The following is a 21,441-nucleotide window of genomic DNA, read 5'->3' on the forward strand; positions in this document are numbered from 1 at the left end:
GAAATGTTTTTTTGTTTTCCTATAAAGATGTACACTATCTTTACTTTGTTATTGTATCACTGTCTATACAATTGCAAATGAAATCAACTGACACCAGTTAATCATATTAAGTACTGGAAGACCTGTTTGACAGAATATAAAAAGTTATTTATGACAAAATAAAAAGTCATAGAATGTGTCTCGTTAATTTAAAATTATATTCATTGTATATTCATTTGTTTATATATCCCTTACACTTTTTAAATTTTTATTGAGAGCAATGTGAATGACAAGTCTTTCACAGTTATATTTAACAGTGAATTAGGGCAATTCCCACTGTTGATCTCCCTTTACCACTGTTCCTAGCATGCATCCCATTCCTCCACCCTTAGCCCCCTGGACTACTAGTATAACAGGTCTCTTTTGTGTATAACATGTTGTAGTTTTGGAACCTTGATTCTATTGTCATTAACTTTGGGTTGGGTATTTAAGGCTGATCGTTTTATGTTCACTCAATGCTCATGATATTGCTTTGGCTCTGTAACATCCACTTTATTTTTTAAATTTGTAGGAAAACATATAAATATAAAGCAAACAAGGTGATGCATGTTCTATGATTATGTTAAAAAGAAGCGGGGGCAGGGATGTTGTGTCTAGAAGCTATAAATATATATTTAAAAGAAGAAAATGGGGAGGCTACTGTGGCAATTTGTTTTTTAGAAAGGAAATTTTCTTGTCCTAAGAGATACAGGGTTTCTCCACTCTTGAAGCATATTGTCATAAGATCAACTACAGGCTTCTAACATATTCATTGTCGAACCCCAAAGTCTTCCTGTATGGTTCCATAAAAAGTTCTGCTCAGTTGTGGTTGTCAAAGTCAGTCCTAAGTAATTAAAAATCTTGATTTTTGCACAGATCCTAGGACGAACTCTAGGATAAAGTGTTTATTTATGGTTCCAGAAGTTCTGCTCAGTCATGGTTGTTGTAGTCAGTCTTTTATGATTAGCGATTTTGGTTTCTGCACAGATTAAAGGATGGAATGTCTCCTGATTTTATTTCACTGTTAGGTGATGAGGTAGGGCATCCTGCCCTTATATCAAATTGTTACTGTTTCCTCTTCATGATGTTGTATGAACTATTCTGGCACAAGTTTCTACCAGAGTAGTATTAGGGACTCCCCCAGGTCGGAGGGGGTGAGTTGATTCCTGGTGCTGCTACAGGGAACTGTTCTAAGGTTAGGAGGTTGGGATCTGGGATATGGGGTTGGACGGTCAATGTCTGATCACATGAGGTCTTAGTCAAGTCCCCATGACAAATGTTCAGGTTGGGAGGCACCCCAAATTATAAAATTTATGGATTCTTATCTCTAGTAAATAAAAACTTATTTTTTCATTAGATTTTCCATTTTAGTATGCCTATGAAAAAAGGAATGATGCCATATTATATTGTTGGTGCATTTGTGGGTAAAAATGACACGCTATATAATATCTGTGCCCTAGTTTTGACCTGAGTTTTTATCTCAAGCAAGACTTTTCTACTAAAATTTTGTACTAAACATAAGCAAAACAAGCAAAAGAAAAGAAAGGATGGAGGAGACAATCTTTTTTACATTTGGAAATAAACACACACTAAGAGGTATAACTTTTAAGGAATTAAACATAGAAATAAAATCTAGATATACCCATTAAGTCTTTGGAGATATTCTTGGGGTGGATGAAATCCAGGGCACATTTTCCTCTCACACAGTGGTCTTACTGAGTCTGAGAAATGGTTTGCAGCTGTAAGGGATCAAATAGTGTCCTTGAGTTGGAGGTCCCTCTGGATCTGAATCCAGTAGCATGCAACAGTCCACATTAAGGGGGGGAGCACAGGAGAAAAAAAACCTCATTGTATGAGTCAACAGGATTGGTGGTAGCAGCTTCTTGCCAGGGTGAGAAATGTGGGGCTGAGAGTGTATCCTTTCACTCTGGAGCCAAGTTGCAGCTTACTTATTTGTCTTTATAGTTTTTTATCTTATCTTTTAAATGTATTTTATTTATTTATTTTTCTTAATTCAATTCTTTTTTGTTTTTCAGGCAACACCAATTTGATGCTCAGGGGTTACTCCTGGCTAAGCACTCAGAAATTGCCCCTGGCTTGGGGGGGACCATATGGGTCGCCTGGGGGATCGAACCATGGTCCTTCCTTGGCTAGCACTTGCAAGGCAGACACCTTACCTCTAGCGCCACCTTGCCGGCCCCTAATTCAATTATTTGTAAGCTCTCTGACTCATCTCATAAAGTCAAGGCCTCCAACTATATAACCTTTGAATAGATCTCTAATGTCTGTGTGTAAGTGGGGGTAAGTTTGTATGCAGTGGACTCCTCTATGTTTGTCTAAACAATATTGTAAACAATCCATGCCTATATTCTATATAGCCCCATTTATATATTGTCTCACCCCCTAACCCCCGTCCAAAACACCCTTTATCCTCTCATCACCTCAATCCTGATCTGCTGTCTTTCTCTCTTTAGCCCTATTTACCCTCAGTTCTTAACTCCTTAGGAACTGAGACCGTCCTTTCTACTCTTTATGTAAAATATTATTTTAATAAGTAATCCTTGAACACTTGTAAAATGTCATATTCATAAATGATAAAAATATTTCCTTCTCAAAAACAATCATTCTGAAATTAAATTTTATAACAATAATATGTACATATCTACATAAACTAAGGAAAGTAGATAAACTTATATTATTATAAGATTTATCTAAGAATGGATTTTCTATTTTATGACACAATTGATTGCATATAAAGACAGTTCTATAATTGGTACTATGACATGGTTTTATGTATACTTGGTTTTGTTTGTTTGCTGTTTGTTTTGGGGCCACACCCATTGATGCTCAGTGGTTACTCCTGGCTATGCGCTCAGAAATTGCTCCTAGCTTGGGGGGACCATATGGGACGCCGGGGGATCGAATCGCAGTCCATCCTAGGCTGGTGCTTGCAAGGCAGACACCTTACCTTTAGCACCACCGCTCCGGCCCCTGTATAACTTTTTTTTTTAATATAAGTGATATAGTTTTCCAGGTGATGGTGTTATTTTTTAAGCTTCTTTAATGTGACTGCTTAATACATGTCAACATAAAAAATAAATCCCAAATATTTGATGCGCCTATACAAAAAACCAAAACAAAACCAAAATAAACAAAAAAACCTTGCCATAACAACCCCCCCCCTTTTTAATTCGTATTTATAGCTTCTAGACAGGACTCTAGACTGCTTTACATTTTAAAACCAGAACCACAGAATATGAATTATCGTGTTCTCCCTCATATTTCTATGTCTTCCTACAACCTGAGAAAAGAAAAAAAAATGGATGGTACCAGGGTCAAAGCAGCCTCATGAGCATTGAATGAAAATAAAAAATTATCAGACCTAAAACCTTAACCCAAAGTCAACGACAATAGAATTAAAGGACCCAAACTACAACAAGTTATACACAAAAGGGACCTGTTACACTAGAATTTCAGGGGGGTAAGGATGGAAGTATGGGATGCATGCTGGAACAGTGGCGAAGGGAAATCAATTCTGGCAGTGGGAATTGCCCTAATTTACTCTTATTATGTATCTTAAATATAACTGTGAAAGATTTGTAATTCACATTGATCTTAATAAAAACTTTAAAAAAAGATTATGGGTACAAAAAGAAAATAAATCACTCAATATATTAATATATGGGCCTTATATTATAATTAATTATATTATAATTATAGAATATACATAATATAATATATATAAGTAATATATATTATATAATTGGCCTTCATTTGATTAATTTAATTTCTACTTAGTACTTATAAAATAATGTAGGTAATTTTGGAAATGAATAATCTCTAGCTCATAATGACAAAACCTATAATCTTAGTGTATAATTTCTTGAGGTATTCTCAATTCATGATTCTCAAATGAACAGATTTTTAAAAATATCAATATCTGTTATATAATCATTTTATATAAAAACTTACAATATTTCAATCTATACTGTAGTGAGAATCTAAATTGACAGGACCCTATTTCAAGTCCTCGATCCTAATTTATAGAGACCAATATTTTCTCAAATTCTCTACAATAGTTATTTTTATTATATGTAATACTTATTCTCTTAGTCTCCTATATTCTAGTTTTCTAGTATTAAAGTTGCCTTAATTTTTCATTATTTGGAGTATCATCTACTTTAAAATAAATAAAACTTAAAAAGAAATATTTTTATTTAAACAAAATAATTTAGCTAAATAAACTAAATTTATTATGAAATTATCAAATTATTATATAAGTAAAAATAAATGTACAGGATTGTCAAACTGTGTATTTTCTATCCATGTACACTCAAGAATGTACACAAACTTTTATAGAAAATTAAAACTAACAGATTAATGTGTTACTTATGCCTTTTATTTTTAATATCTATTAGCTTATCTAATAGCACAATATTGTGTCAATTACAACTTAATTTACACTATAGAGTAAGACATATGTAAGAATTTTGTGGCGGGCCCGGAGAGATAGCACAGCGGCGTTTGCCTTGCAAGCAGCCGATCCAGAACCAACGGTGGTTGGTTCGAATCCCGGTGTCCCATATGGTCCCCCGTGCCTGCCAGGAGCTATCTCTGAGCAGACAGCCAGGAGTAACCCCTGAGTATCACCGGGTGTGACCCAAAAACCAAAAAAAAAAAAGAATTTTGTGGTTTTTTAAATTTAAAATGTCTCTATGAGGTAATTATTCTCATAAATGGTAAGGCATTTGATCAAGTGAGAAAGTGACAGAGTGATTTAATACATGTTATTTTCTTGTTTTTGCTTGTTTATTTTGTGTACAATGCCACAGTTTTTAATTAATATCTTTATTTAAACACCTGATTACAAATATCATTGTACATGGGTTTCAGTCATGTAAAGAATACCCCTTCACAGGTGCAACATTCCACCACCAATGTCCCAAATCTCCCTCCTCCCTACCCCACCCCCACCTGTACTCTAGACAGGCTTTCCACTTCCCTCATTCATTCACACTGTTATGATAGTTTTCAGTATAGTTATTTCTCTAACTGCACTCACCACTCTTTGTGGTGAGCTTCATGTTGTGAGCTGGACCTTCCAGCCCTCCTCTTTATGTCTCTGAGGATTATTGCAAAAATGTCTTTTATTTTTCTTAAAATTCATAGATGAGTGAGACTATTCTGTGTCTATCTCTCTCCTTCTGACTTATTTCACTCAGCATAATAGATTACATGTACATACATGTATAGAAAAAATTCATGACTTCATTTCTCCTGATGGCTGCATAATATTCCATCATGTATATGTACCACAGTTTCTTTAGCCATTCATCTGTTGAAGAGCATCTTGGTTCTTTCCAGTATCTGGCTATTTTAAATAGTGTGGCAATGAATATAGGTGTGAGGAAGGGATTCTTGTATTGTATTTTTGTGTTCCTAGGGTATATCCCTAGGAGTAATGCCACAGTTTTTATTGTATTACTGCTGAGGATAGCCTGTGAAAATAACAGAAAATATGTTTCTTCGTCTATTTTTCAAATCTCTTTCCAACTCAGAAAATGAGAAATATTTAGGTGAGGACTTAGTCTAAAGAGGGCTCTTGATTTTTTTTTGTAACTTTCAACACTACAGCACTACAGGGAAAATAAATAATAAACATGTTTACAGTTGGAAGACAAAACAGATATAAAATTATGTAAAATAGAGAACATTTATGTTGTGATGACTCAAGAATTGGCATCTTCTGAATTTATTTTAATGATGATCATGATCTTATAAAACAATATATGGAACTAAACAGTGGCAGTCAGTATTTTAAGTGCTGCTCAAAATTCTTACCTTTATTCACACAGACATCTAATCATCTCAAAAATAAGATAGGTAAGATTCTTGCCATTTATGCAGAGGAAGGGATTGCAACAAGTCAAATTAAATAATGTGCCTCGGTCAGAGAGATAGTTATGGCAGTGTCAGAATTTTAGTTCAGGCATTCTGATTGCTTCCTATTCTATTCTACTCTGCTTCTACATTTTAGAGTATATATATATACATACACACACACACACACACACACACACACACACACACACACACACACACATATATATATATATATATATATAGAGAGAGAGAGAGAGAGAGAGAGAGAGGAGAAATTGTTATACATCACATTGTACCCTTAGATTGTTGTTTTGAGAACATACCTGTTTATTCTATTTGTGCTTCTGTTTTATCAAAACAAATAACACTGAGCATATTCAACCAAGTTTTATTTTTCTTTTTTTTTGATTTTCTTCAGTGGGTTGGGGGATACTCCCAACTATGTTTACTCCAGATCTGTGCACAGAGACTGATCCTGGTGTACTCTAGTGATCAAAAACAGTTTGGGAAATAGAACTGAGTCAACTGCCTATTATACAAATACCCTAACCTCTGACTGTAACTATGGCCCAATTATTATTATTATTATTATTAGTTTTTTTGGAAGGGCACACCTGGTGATGCTCAGGGGTTACTCCTGGCTATGCGCTCAGAAATAGCTCCTGGCTTGGGGGACCATATGGGATGCTGGGGATCAAACCGTGGTCCATCCTAGGCTAGCACTGGCAAGGCAGACACCTTACCACTCCACACCACTGCTCCAACCCCAATTTTATTTTATTAATAATTTTATTTATAGTTGTATGCACAGCTGAATTTATTATTTGAAGTACAAAATAGGTCTTTATTTTGAAATGCAGAGGAAGGAATGAGAAAGGGAAGGAGGGTAGGGAGAGAGAACGAGTGCGCAAGAGAGAGAGAATAGCATGTTCAAGAAAGAGTATGGGTTTCTCCAAATATAGAACCCTGCTACATGTCCCAGAATTAAATGAGAAAACTATAAAAGTACACACTAAAGACAGACACTAAAGGTGACATTTGCATGTAAGCATCTTTTTTTGGGGGGCACACCAGGTGATGCTCAGAGGTTACTCCTGGCTATGTGCTCAGAAGTCGTTCCTGGTTTGGGGAACCATGTGGAACCCCTGGGGATTGAACCGCAGTTCCTTCTAGGTTAACACGTGGAAGGCAAATGCCCTACCACTTGTGCTACTGCTCTGGCCCCTTGATTTAATTTTTATTTACAAAAGTACAATGGGACCAATGTGACATTTATAAATTGAATAACTTTATTGTACCATCCCATGCTATATTTTGTCATTAGATCAGGAGCATTAAGAAATAAACTATACTGGGATAAAGAACAGACATTGTTTTTGTGGGACCACTGATAATTACTTCAAAACTAACAAAAGAAAAAATGTCCAGGACTGATTCATCAAAGACAAAAACATCAGGAAAGTCTTTCTTCTTACTTTTGTATATTCTTCTATGTTTTGTTTGCCTTAAAACTATGGACATGGTTGTCACTTAGTTACTTTGTTTTCTTTTAGCATAAATTATAAACAACTCAAGAGCACTGTTGCATCTAAGTCCTTGTTTTGTAAGATATTGCCATTTTTTTCTGTAGTTGTGAGAATGATGCAAAGAATTATATTTCTGCACAGGACACACTCTACACTTCTCAGTAATAAATTCAACAGTCTTAATCTGTGAGCAAAATTATGTAAAACAAGACAACCATGGATGTTAAATGCACATCAATATATTGTGTTAGTAGTACAACACTGTTATACATAAAAGTGTATACATAACAGTGTAGAAAAGGAGTCCCTTTTTCTGCACCTAGCCAGCTCCATAGATTCACTCTGCTTTTGAAATACATATAAATCAGCTCATAAAAATTTATGGCTACAATAGCCATGCAGCTGAAGGACCATGTCTTTGCTTTGGCCAAATCACACCAGCTGCACCCATCAAGCCAATTGGTCATTGCTTCTTAAATTGCTTTGCTTCACCATTCTTTTTGGCTCTCTGCAGAGACACCAATTTGGCCAATATTCCAGGTTTATTGATATTTGGGTTGATATGACCAGAGTTTTTTGAGTGAGAGCAACCGCCTTCCAGAAGCCTTGACAGTTGGAAACATGGTCCCAAAAGCTGAAATATTACAAATAGTGCTTGGAATTCCTGAGCCTGGCAACAACTCCATTTGTGTTTAATGCTATCATCCCTATAGAAACACAATTTGGACACCAGTGTTATCAGTCAGAAGCCACCTAATCTTCAGAACCATTTAAGTAAATATATGGTCAGCTCGCAACAAGAACTTCTGACATTGAGTTAAAGACCTTGTTGGATACACAATAATTATCACAAATTTGCTTGTCACTGTACTTTTTAAAATTTTTCATCTCCAGGGGCCAGGAAGGTGGCGCTAGGGGTAAGGTGTCTGCCTTGCAAGTGCTTGCTTAGGACGGACCGCCGTTTGATCCCCCCGGCGTCCCATATGGTCCCCCCACCACAAGCCAGAGGTGATTTCTGAGCACATAGCCAGGAGTAACCCCTGAGCATCAAATGGTTGAGGCCCCCCAAAAAAAACAAAACAAAAAAAATTTTTTTTCCTCTCCTTCTCTTATTTTCTGTCTATTCTTTATCTAGAAACAAATGTATTATGATAGATTATGCCAATTATATAATACATGCTCTTCAACTAAAGTAAATTAATTTTTAAAAAAAGAACATGGTAAAAAGTAAAAAGGAACACGGATCTGACCATACTTCAGTATGCTGGCTTTGGGGCTGATATGACCAGGACATTTTTTTTTTTTTTTTTTTTTTTTTTTTGGTTTTTGGGCCACACCCGTTTGACGCTCAGGGGTTACTCCTGGCTATGTGCTCAGAAATCGCCCCTGGCTTGGGGGGACCATATGGGACGCCGGGGGATCGAACCGCGGTCCTTCCTTGGCTAGCGCTTGCAAGGCAGACACCTTACCTCCAGCGCCACCTACCCGGCCCCATGACCAGGACATTTTGTAACCAGTGCGGACATCATCCTCCCCGGAAACCTGGCAGCTGTATTCATGACCACAAATACAGTTACCATGTTCCAATCAGACCAACTCTATAGACTCACTCTTTTCTCAAACAAAATGTAAATTGAGCCGTTAAAGATTATGGCTACTCAAGCCCACACAGCAGAGATGGGCCATCTCTATAGGAGAGAGTAGGCCAAGCCCCGCCCTACCAAAGCCACATTTGCTGCCTCCAGTTCCTAACCTCATTGTTTCCTCAATGGCCCTGCCTTATCACTGACCCAAAAGATTCCCTTGGGGACAGCGATCTGGCCATACTTCAGGTATGCCAGTTTGGGGGCTGGTATCACCTGGGCCTTTTGGATTGAGTGTGGGCACTTTCCTCCTCTATCTTCCTTCCAGGCCTGGCACTGAGTACATGCCCCTAAAAGTCGTAGTATTAGTTATAACGCTTTGAATTTCTCGGAAACATCATTTGTTTGATGCTGTCATCCCTAAAGGAACACCCCAATTTAACAGCTAACAAGAGCTTACTAAACCTTCTGCCATTGTATTAATGTCTTCATTGGAGATAAAATAATTTTTACAAATGTGCTTGCTACTGTAATTTTCTTTTATTTACCTTTCATTGTATATTTTCTTTAATTTTTAAATAAGTTCACTTTCACATATCTGGAAACAAATGTATGATTCACTATGTCAGCTATGTGATGCATTTTCTTTAAATAAAAGAACTAAAAAAGTATATAAATAAAGTTAAATTTTGAAGAATTTGTATTAATGCAGAAAGTTTTAGTGTATAAATTTACTTATACACTGATGTATATTTATTCTTTTTCAGTTGCTATATCCAAAGTAAATTGAAGAGTGCAACTCAAATAGCTTCATACGTTTGCAGTAGTAGTAATTATGGTATTAATTTTAAGACACTAAAATGAATATGAGATTAGTTATAAAACTATGAAAATAACATCGTTAAAAACACTAAATAAAAAATCTTCGATTACACTGAAAGAGAGAACTAAAATATCTTGCATCAGCAACTTTTAGAAAACCTGTCTCTTTAAGTGATATTTGAAGAATAAGTGACAAATATCCCCAAACCTAATTGCAATGAAGTTCTATCATTTTTCTAGTCATGCATAGGACTATAAATATATTATTTGAATAAAAATTGCTCATAAAAATAACCACTTATAACAGATCTTTATATGATAAAACTACCCACTTAGAGAAAACAGAAATCATAACATGGGTGAGAGTTCATGCCAATTCATGGTCCTGTTGTTATGATAGTAAAGACTTATACCATAATTTCTAAAGTTTTCCAAGTTATTTTTATAAGTTTTAAATGAAAATTAGATTAACCAAATGAAACTACACAGGCCTATTTATTTAACCAATGATTTATTTTACGTTTGTAATATGTATTATGCATTCACATTAAAGAGTGTGGAAATGTTGAAAATAAACACCTTGTACTGAATATAACAATTAAATCTTTGCTAAAGTATAAAAACACTAACAGTGCAATGTGTAATCCATGTGTAATCATTTGTAAAGTAACATGAAAAATCCATTCTTACATGACAATATCATTTATTGTGTACAATGCATAGGCATTTATCTATTATCATTAGGGTAGAGAGATATATACCTATTGTTGCAAAGTGCAGCTGAGTAGGATTATATTTAAGAGGTAGAAGAAAAGTTATTTATTTGCCATGATGAATAAACAGCATTTCTCAATGTGCAACATATTAAAGGATACATATTAAAATAAGATTTAAATAAATATAGAAAGGAGATAGAAATGCAAATAAAAACACACAATGAAGAAAGGTAATATAAAATTGGCAATATTTAGTCTATAAAAATTTTCCATTATTAGTAAATATCTTTCTATCTCATATTCAACAAGTCTTCCAGTACTTAATATGGTTAGCTTTTGTGTCAGTTGATTTCATTTGCAATTGCATAGACACAGTAATACAATAACATAGTAAAGATAGTTTAATTCTTTCTAGAAAAAAACCCACAATATTTCTTATAAGTGTAGAACCTGGCCAGACTTAAGATACCGACTCTTCAGTTTTAACATAGCTGCCTTCATTTCGTTGTTCCTTAAAGTGTAAATAACTGGGTTTAAAATGGGAGTAAAGATGGTGTAGAATACAGCAAGGACTTTGTCCAATGAATAGCCACTGAAAGGCCACACATAAATGAAAATGCATGGTCCAAAAAATAGTGTGACTACTGTGATATGAGCAGTCAGTGTGGAGCGAGCCTTTGCCATGCTGGCAGAGGAGCGACTCCTAACTGTTATAAGGATCACAGTGTAGGAGACAACCAACAAAAGGAAGGTGCTCAAAGAAAGAAAGCCACTGTCTGCAACTATTAGTAAACTGATAACGTAAGTGTCTATGCAAGCCAACTTTGTCACAAGAGGGAGGTCACAGAAAAAACTATCTACTTGATTAGGACCACAAAAGGGCAAATTCACAGTAAATGCCAACTGGCTAGTGGTATGGACAAAGCCAACAAACCAGGAAATAAGAACAAGGATAATACATACTCGACGGTTCATGATTGTCATGTAATGGAGAGGTTTGCATATAGCAACGTAGCGGTCATAAGCCATGCACACAAGAAGCACCATTTCACCACCAGCAAATTGATGGACACAGAAAATTTGGGTCAGGCAGGCATTGAAAGAGATTGTCTTGCGTTCAACAAGAAAGTCTGAGATCATTTTGGGAGTTGCAAAGGAGGCAACGCACATGTCTATAAAAGAGAGGTTTGCAAGGAGAAAGTACATGGGGGTATGAAGGCGGGAATCTGAGGTCACGGTGAGGATGATGAGAGAGTTGCCCAGCAGAATTGCTAAGTAGAGTACTAAAAATATTACAAATAGGAAAGGTTGTAGCTCCTTGGAAGTGCAGAGTCCCAACAACACAAATTCGGTCACCCGAGAATAATTTGTCTCATTCATTTGCTTCCCAAGTATCTTGTCTTGAGTTAGCTGAATGGGAAAAAGGTAGATCAATAAATAAAATGAGCATAGATTTGATGGTCCTAATCTGATAGTCTGTTTTTTTTTCCTGCACATGAAAGTGTTCAACCTTTTTCTTTTTTTTTTCTTTTTTTTTTAATTTAAACACCTTGATTACATACATGATTGTGTTTGGGTTCCAGTCATAAAAGGAACACCACCCATCACCAGTGCAACATTCCCATCACCCATGTCCCAAATCTCCCTCCTCCCCACCCGAGTGTTCAGCCTTTTTCATGGCTCTCAGCTCAGAGAATATTCTAGTGAGATTGGCCATTGAAGGAAGTACCAGGGATTGAATTTACATTGGCACTGTGCAAGTCAAGTGTCTTATCCACTGAACTAGTTGTCCAAGTCCTACTTCTGCAGTCTTACAGATTCTACTTTCTAATAAAATTTGTATTTATCTTCAAAGTAAGCCTAGTTACTACTTATCAATAAAAATGAGACAGCCAGAATAACATAGTGAACAAATCTCTTCCAGAAAATATTATTAATTGTAAGTGGTTATTAAAGAAAATTTCCACCAAAATTAAAAAATATTCATTACATAAATTTTAAAAAATTCTCAACTTACGAAGAAAATTTCAAATAAGTATTTGAAATAATTTTATTATTGAAATCCAATCCAATTTATAATAAAGTATTTCTTCTTAAAAACGAATTAATAATAGTAGAAGAATATTTGAACTGCTATCATTAGGAAACAGTTTTCTACAAAATCAATGTGTGAAAAATAGGACAGTAAAATCTCTCTATTATATTACTTTTATTTTTCCTTTTGGGCCACAGCTGGTGATGCTCAGGGGTTACTCCTGGCTATGCGCTCAGAAATTGCTCCTGGCTTGGGGGACCATACGGGATTCCAGGGAATCAAACTGCAGTCAGTCCTAGGTTAGCATGTGTAAGGCAAACACCCTATAGCTTGTGCCACCACTTCACCCCCCTATAATACTTTTTAAATGAAGTTCAAGGATGAATAATTTGTTTTTTTTTTTTTGAATGGCGTCATTGCTGTGCCCTTTTTATGCATCTAAGAAAACTATTAGCCTACTTTCTAATGCTATAAATGATCTGTATTTAATATTTTAGATACTTATTTGTAATTTTAATTTAATATATTTAATTTAAAGAAATTTTGGTATATATGCACAATGGAATTCTAGGCAGAATAAATAAAAAAAATAATGCAATTTGCCTCTCATGAATGAAAATGGAGAGTATCATGCTAATGAAATAGTCATGAAGAGGAACATGATATCTCTATTGTGAGATATAAAGAAACATAGAGCATTAGTAAGGCAGTAATAAATGGTTCAAGGCAACAGAATATCTGAACTGGTCTTACTGAACTGAGCTTGCCTAGGTGTGTGAGCAGGGGAGTAGATGAGAGTAGAATTTGGGACAGGGGTATAGAAAATGGATTCTGGTGGAGGTACGGTACGGTGGTGGAATATTGCATGCATTAAATTCTATTATTAAAAGTGCTGCAAATCACCACTGCCTCAATAAAAATTGAAGAGGAAAAAGAAAAAAGGGCACACACATGGCATTAAAGACTTCTCAAAATGATGGTAATATGATGTTTTTATTACTGGCTTATTGGAGTGACATCACCACCATCACCAAAGAAGAGATTCTCATTTGTTTTTTCTTTATAAATTATAAAGACTTTTCTGTTGAAGCATTTAAAATCTCTTCACTACTATTTAGACAGTTCCTGTGTTGACTCTTAAAAATTATTTTCTCCTATAATCCTTATTTAATGTGAAAATATTTGTACATATTAGATCATGAATAAATTGAGATTGATTCAATAAACTACTTATTACTTTTAACTTTTCCCTCACCAAGCTGGAGACTGTGGGCATAGTGGAAGAAAATCTGATTTTTATCTTTTCTCCAAAAGTATACTTCTCTTTTCTGATACTGACTAAAGATTTTAAAGAATTGCTTAAATAAATTCCTCTTTTTTTTTTTTTTTTTTAGAATGGGAGATCATGTTGAATAATAAATGCCCAAGATTTTGTCTTAGGTCAATTAATTCTATGTCAGTTTATTCCAGAAGACCTTAAGGGCATTCTACTCTGCCCAGGGCATAGTGCTAGGCACTAGTGAAAAGTGATTAGATTTATGACTTCCCTTAAAAATTATCTAGAGATTGGGAAACATCATTTGTGATTCAGTGATAAGTTCATGCCCAATGTTTTTGAAGCATAAATCTGAGAGAAACTTCTGAGCTATGCCAGCCATGGTCTCCAAACTGAAAGCAAAATAAAAAAAAATAGATCTGGAGATCACCTAAAATCATAGTCCTTAATTTTTTTAGGTAAGGTAATGATCTCTCCATTCATTCACCAGAAAACTTTAGACTTCTGGCAATATAATGTAAAATATCCTATATGTATTCTTAATGTATTTTTGTTTGTTTTTTGTTTGTTTGTTTGTTTGTTTTGGTCACACCTGGCAGAGCTCACGTATTACTCCTGGTTCTACTCTCAGAAATCACTCATGACTGGCTCGGGGGACCATATGGGCTGCCGGAGTTTGAACCACTGTCCTTCTACATGCAAGGCAAACACTCTTCATGCTATCTCTCTGGCCCTTTAATGTATTATTTTATATCAGCATAATTTTTTCCTAAAAATTATACCTTTTCAATTATATGGTACTTACATTACTTATAGAAAAATAAGTTCCTATTACTCTATAAAATTTTGAACATTCAATTTTCACTTTTTAAATAATTTTTAAAGTAAAAATGCAATTATAGAATATTTTTCTTGAAAACTCATGACTTTATTTTAAGTCGTTTTCATTCATTCTGTTTCTGAAATTGTGAGCCTAGTGAATATAGCTGATTAAGACCACTAATAGACCTGCCACTTTAAAAGTTTCTTTTATTACTATTTTCTTCATCACCTCTTTTCCACTCTGTACTCTCTTAGTGTAGTACAAATCAGTGCTGGTGCATGAATCTCAGAAAGAGACCCCCCCCCAAAAAAAAAAGTGTCACTTATTCGAGACAAAATGAAGTGTACACATATCCTTTATTTGTTCGCCAAATAAACTTAGAATTGCATTGAGAAGTTCTAAGATAAACACTTGCCTGACTCAGAAGAAATAAGCAATAAAGCAGATATATTTTAAATAAGATAAGAGGACATCTTTTTACCTGAGATGGCTTGTTGTCAAGATAATTTGTTAAAGATGGATGCAGGCCTACTATGGAGCCTTTTGATAGCTGAGAAGACACTTAAAATTCTCAGGAATCTGAATAATTGAAGGAAGCAGGTTATGAGGCAAAGATGTGCTGGAAATAAATGTGCAAATATTGTCTATATTTAGCCTATCTGTCACCACAGTTTTTTTCATTTACACAAGCAATAATGAAATATCACATAAGGGGATTTGATCCTGTACTATATTTCAGCCATATAGCCTAAAAATGTGCCATCATCCTACTTAAGCTTCAGAAATGCAAATGGAATTCATTATTGAGCAAATGATTTATTGAACGGGGAGCTTAGAAACTCTAACAACAACTTTTCTTAATATAGACCTCTTTTCAGAGAAAGTTTCAATTAGAAATACTTATCACAGCCAGAGATATAGCACAGAGGTAGAGCGATTGCCTTGCATGTGGCAAACCTGGAACTAACCCAGGCTCAATACCAAGCATCCAATATTTACTCTGAGGTACACCAAGGCCAGAGCAATGATATGTAGAGCTATTAGGGAGTTTACCTTTACATGTGACTGACCCAGTTTTGATTACCAGATCCCATATCCCAGAGCACCCGCCAAAGTTGTTCCTGAGCATAGATCCAGGAATAACCCCTGAGTGCTGCTGGCACCAAACAAACAAACAAACAAAAGGAAATACTATCAAAAGCACTCTAAAATGTTTTAGGAAGTACAATAAATGATAGCAATTAATATGTCATTTAGGTTATACAGCATTCCTCAAATATAAGGAAATTTAGTCATTTTCTCAAAAAATGATTATAAGAAATTAAGGGCCTTTTTTTCTTCCTTTATATAACTTTCCCTTAATTTTAAACTATAGGTTAACATTTCTTTCCTCAGGCTAAAATATAAGCATTATATAATTGAGATGTTTTATTTTTTGATATAATGTATGCCACTATTTAATGATAAGAATCTCAAAAGCAGATAAATATACACATTGTACAGGTTTTTGTTATAAATAGGTACACAGTACAATTTTTTATCAATATATTTATGATAAACAAATCTATTTTATATATAATATCTAGTTGTATAATATCTTGAATAAATACAATATTCTAATTTAAACTTTAAAATAGTCTGAAAACAAAACAAAGAATGGTGTCTAAAGCATCATGTGCCATGGAAAAAGCATTAGCGTGGGACTTAAAAAAATTCCGTTTTTAATCCTTTTCAATAAGTAATTTACCTCAAGATTTAGACAAATGGTTAACCCTATTAGGAACTAACTTTTTCTTTACAAAAATAAATTGAGATTAAGAATTATTTCTTCAAAATAATATTATTTTAAAATGTTATTTCAGAATATCAAATTGAATCAGATGTAAAATTTACAAAGCATGACTTGTACCAATGGAAACAGAACATAATCAAAGGAGAAAAAACTATCTTGGTTTTATTTTTAAAAATCTCTATAGCTATCTTTATTTCTTATAGTTAAAATGCAGAGATATAGTCCCAGTATGTAAATGGTAACATATAGTACTTGAGAGATATCACCCCATATTTCACATATATTCTCAGTGTCTAGTGTGCCTTGTTTAATTAATTGCGGGTTTCCTGACAGTCACTATACTTAGGCATACAATGTTTTAGAATCATAAAATATATAATAAAATAATTTTTCTTACTGGTACAATCTTATGTTTTATTCTCGGAGAGTGATCTTATATTGAGGATCATCTAAAGGTGTCTGTCAGTAGACATTTGATCATGTAATCATACCCAATACAGTATTTTCTTGTTCATACTTTTTCTTATAAAAGTATATGTATGAAAGTAATGAAGAACATCAAATTGATCATTATTATGCCTTGCCCCCTCATATTTTTATCTTAATTTTAGTCAAATTTTGAATTTAATAAATATATATTTAATGATTATATGAATATCCTTTGAATAGAAGACATCAAATAGAATAGATGTGACATACAGCTTCTAACTTCTTTCAGGAATATAATTATATTCTGATAGATGTTTTAGTAGAACTGCTTTAAGCAATTTTGGAAAGTATATATTTTATTTTTATATTATATTATAAACAGCTTATTATAGACAGAGCAGAGGACAACAAATACTTTCTCCTTGAAGTGGAATTTTCAATTTAACAAAGACAGTTCTGTTCACTTTTTTTAAATTTTAGAAATTTTCATTTAGAAAACTTATTATTTACCTATATGAAGAAAATACATTCAAGACTCTTTTAAAGTACTTACACTATTTAGTAATCCTTCCAACTCTTGAAATATAAGCTTTCATTTGTTTGAAAGTTTTTATGCTAATTACAGTTCCATAAATCCTTGATGCATTTGAACTTGATTCCTGCATCAAAATGTTCTGTGCTTCATAGAATGTGCCTTAAGGCATCATGGTCTGATTACTCCTGTGTTCAAAAAAAAAAAACTGCAACATCCTAAGATAAGACAAATTAAAGCTATTCTTATCTATCTTGATGACAGAAAAGGAGAAGTGAACAATCAGTCTTTAGAGACCTGTGAAGTCAACCAGCAGTGGGAATAATTACATTTTCCCATTGTGATGTCTTGGAACCTCTTGTTAAAGGGTTAGTTGACTGTATGCTATGAGTTTATTTCTAGGCTTTTTCTCTGTTCAATTGTTTCTATAAGTAAGTCTCTAGACTAAGAAAAACATACTGTTTTGGTTACTATAGTTTTGTAGTTTATTATTGAAAATTAGGGTATGTGTATGCAGAGCATAGGTTATTCTTTTGATTTTGTTTCTACTTTTTGTGTCATATTTTAGCTATGCACAGGGCTTATTCCAACTTTGCACTCAGAGATCACTCCTGGCAGGCACAGGCAGTTAATTATATGTAGGTATTTAGGGATGGAATCCAGATAGATGTAATTCAAGGCAAGATCCCTACAAACTGTACCCATTGAATGATAACCTTTGTGATCAACTTTAGGTTATTTTTGTAAAAGATTACTTTGGTTATTTGGCATAGTCTGTGATTCCATAAAATTTTTAGAATTTTACATGTAAAAAAAACAGTGGGCTTGTTTTCTCAAACCCATGTTTTCCTTGATCATGCATTCCTTTTGTTATTTTTTCCTCAAACTCTTTTTAAAATAAGTTTATTTTAAAAAGATATATTGCTTTTAAAAATATAAAGTAAAAACCAAAACTAAGCAAAAACTAAAATATGACATTGGTAATTTTAAAACTTTTACTTAAAGAAAATGCATCACAGTAACATAGTAGACTATAATGTATCTCTTTCAGTTAAGTGAGACTAGAGTTATTTTAAGAAGGATCATATTTCTGTACCTTTTTTTTATAAAATTAAGAGAGGAAAAAAAGAAAAAATGGAGGCCAGGGGCCATGTAATTTTAAGGTGCATTCATGGAGAAAAAAGACAGAACTAAACATTCAAGACAATGTTAACAACAATAGAATTAAGAGACCTAAACTTAAATGGGTCAGTTATACTGGCAGGCAGGGGCCCAAAGGGTGGTGGTATAGTGCATACTCTGGGGAACATTGATGTGAGGTCAAAATTAGGTGGCAGGGAATGGCCCCTGTTTACTGCATATCTAAAATTTCATTATAAAAGTCTTTGTAGATCACAATGGTTTTAATAAAATAAAATTAAAAACAAAAAGAATAGAAAGAAATAAGAAAAGTAAGAGAGAAGAAAGTATTGAAATAAAAGAAAGCAAAGGAGCCAGAGTGATAGCACAGTTGTAGGGCATTTGCCTTGCACTTGCTATCTAGGGCAGACTTTGAGATTGATCGCCAGCATTCTCATCTGGTTCCCCAAGTCAGGGATCGATTTCTGAGTGCATAGTCAGGAGTATTCCTGAGTGTCACAAGGTGTGTCCTGTGACTAAAAAAAAGAAAAAAGAAAAAGAAAAAATATTATAGTAGCAAGCACATTTGTGAAAATCTTTGTATCTCAATGAAGTCATATACAATGTCAGAAGGTTTAGAAAGATCTTATTATTAACTTTTCATTCTCGTTAAATTTGTGTGTTCATATAGATATGACAGCATCAAACAAATGAAGTTGTCCAGAAATTCAAAGCACTATTTCTGATAATGTGGTGTTTAGGAATGTGTTCTCAGAAGTCTGGCTTCCATGGGAGAAGGAAGATACAGTAGGAGGGTGCCCAAACTTTCTCCAAAAAGCCCTGATTGCTATAGTCCACAACCTCTGGCATGCTGGCTAATTAGCAGCAGGACTGCTGTGTCGCAAGCCTAGCCACCACCCCGAAAAAGGGGGTGCAATCCTGGAAGATACTGCTGAGAAAAGGCTAGTTGTGCCCTAGGTTAGCACTTGGCAATATAGCAACAATGAGCATATTAATCATTAATACATAATAACATTTAACAATGCTGAATAGATGAAAAACTGTGCTCTTGCCCCTTGCATTTATACAAGACATTCCTGGCATACACCTTGCTTACCAAATTTCATTACCCATGAGATGGGTAACAGATGCAGTAGCTGTCGGCTTTGGCAGGGCAGGGGCTTGGCCAGCCCCTTTCCTTTTGAGATGACAAGCTTTCTACTGCCTTTGCCAATGTACCCACAATCTTTCATGGATTGGTTTACATCTCATTGGAGAAAAGAGTGAGTCTATGTAGTAGGCTTGGTTTGAACATTGACCCAGGGATTTTGATAAAGATTGTGTTGTAGCTAATTTAGGTAAAATGGACTTTTTTAAAAGCCTAGCAAAAACAAACAAACAAACAAACAAACAAAAAAAACCCAGCCCCCCCCAAACCCAAAAAAAGCAAAACCTTGCCACACCAGACCTTCTCCCCCTCTTTTCTTTCTTGTGGTTGTGGTTTTATGGGAATGACTTTTTTTTTGTTGCTACTGCTGTGGGTTTTTATTTATCATTGCCTATTTGTTTCATTTTTGTTTTGTTTATTGATTTCTTTTTGTTTTTGTCTTTCTTTTTTTCCCTTTTCTTCTTCTGAACTAATATTTATAGCCTCTCGATGGATCCCTCCACAATTTTTATTCTATTTTTCTCTTCTTTTTTTTTTTACTTTTCCTTTTTCAACAGAACTTAAATAATCTTGTTCTCATAACTTGAAGGGAAAAATGGATGGTGCCAAGAACAACCAGTTGTATAAACTTTTAGTAGAAATATAAAAGGACCAGATTTAAGCACCAAACCCAAAGTCAATGAAACCAGAATCAATACCCAATCTACAGCAAGCTGTACACAAAGGAGACCTCTCACACTTAACAGTCCAAGGAGGCAAAATGGGGGAGATATGGGATGCATGCTGGGAACAGGGGTGGAGGGAGGACCACATTGGTGGTGAGAATGGCCCTAATTCTTTGTCACTATGTACCTTAAATATTAATGTGAAAGACTTCTAATTCACTTTAATCACAATAGAAATCATTTAAAATATTTTTAAATATAAAATATTTCGGTTCATTAAATTAAAATATCTTTCTCCTCTTTCTCCTCCTCCTCCTCCTCTTCCTCCTCCTCCTCTCCTCTTCTTCTTCTTCTTCTTCTACTTCCTATACTTCTTCTTCTTCTTCTTCTTTTTCTTTTCTTCTTCTTCTTCTTTTCCTTCTTTTTCTTCTCCTCCTCCTCCCCCTCCTCCTCCTCCTCCTTCTTCTTCTTCTTCTTCTTCTTCTTCTTCTTCTTCTTCTTCTTCTTCTTCTTCTTCTTCTTCTTCTTCTTCTTCTTCTTCTGCCTTTGCTGCTACATCTTCTTTTCTGTTTTTTTTGGGGCCCAACCTGGTGACCACTCAGGGGTTACTCCTGGCTATGCTCTCAGAAATTGCTCCTGGATCAAGGGGATAGCATGTGGGATGCTGGGGGATTGAACCTAGGTCCGTCCTGGGTCAGTCATAGTGCAAGGCAAAACCGCTTTACTCCTGAGCTATGGCTCGGCCCCTTATTCTTCACTTTTTTTTTTGCTCTATATTTGTTTTATGTGTACAGCTTTTATCAACCTTAAGTTGATTCATAAAATATTTTATTCTAAGTATTTTGTTCTTAAGATTTTTTTTGTTTTGTTTTGGGGCCACACTGGTGGTGCTCAGAGGTTATTTCTGGTTTGACACTCAGAGATTTCTTCTAGCAGTGCTCAGGGGACCATATTGGAATCTAGGAATTGAACCTGGGTCTGCAATGTGAAGCCAACTGTCCTACCCATTGCTACTGTCACTGCAGCCCCCAGGTATTATTGTCTTTTAGATCTG

General features: G+C 34.7%; 1 protein-coding gene across 1 annotated transcript; it reads right to left on the reverse strand.

The window, feature by feature from the left end:
- Positions 1–10,983: 10,983 nt before the first annotated feature.
- On the reverse strand, positions 10,984–11,994 carry LOC126001771 (olfactory receptor 4K15-like). The gene has a single exon (XM_049769005.1). The coding sequence runs from the start codon at positions 11,926–11,928 to the stop codon at positions 10,984–10,986; it is 945 nt and encodes a 314-aa protein (XP_049624962.1). The 5' UTR covers positions 11,929–11,994.
- Between the last annotated feature and the right edge of the window lie 9,447 nt (positions 11,995–21,441).

Source organism: Suncus etruscus, chromosome 2, assembly GCF_024139225.1.
Source record: "Suncus etruscus isolate mSunEtr1 chromosome 2, mSunEtr1.pri.cur, whole genome shotgun sequence".
Taxonomy (NCBI): Eukaryota; Metazoa; Chordata; class Mammalia; order Eulipotyphla; family Soricidae; genus Suncus; species Suncus etruscus.

Excerpts from the sequence above, each read along its gene's own strand:
- LOC126001771 (XM_049769005.1), bottom strand. The coding sequence starts at position 11,928 with ATGAATGAGACAAATTATTCTCGGGTGACCGAATTTGTGTTGTTGGGA.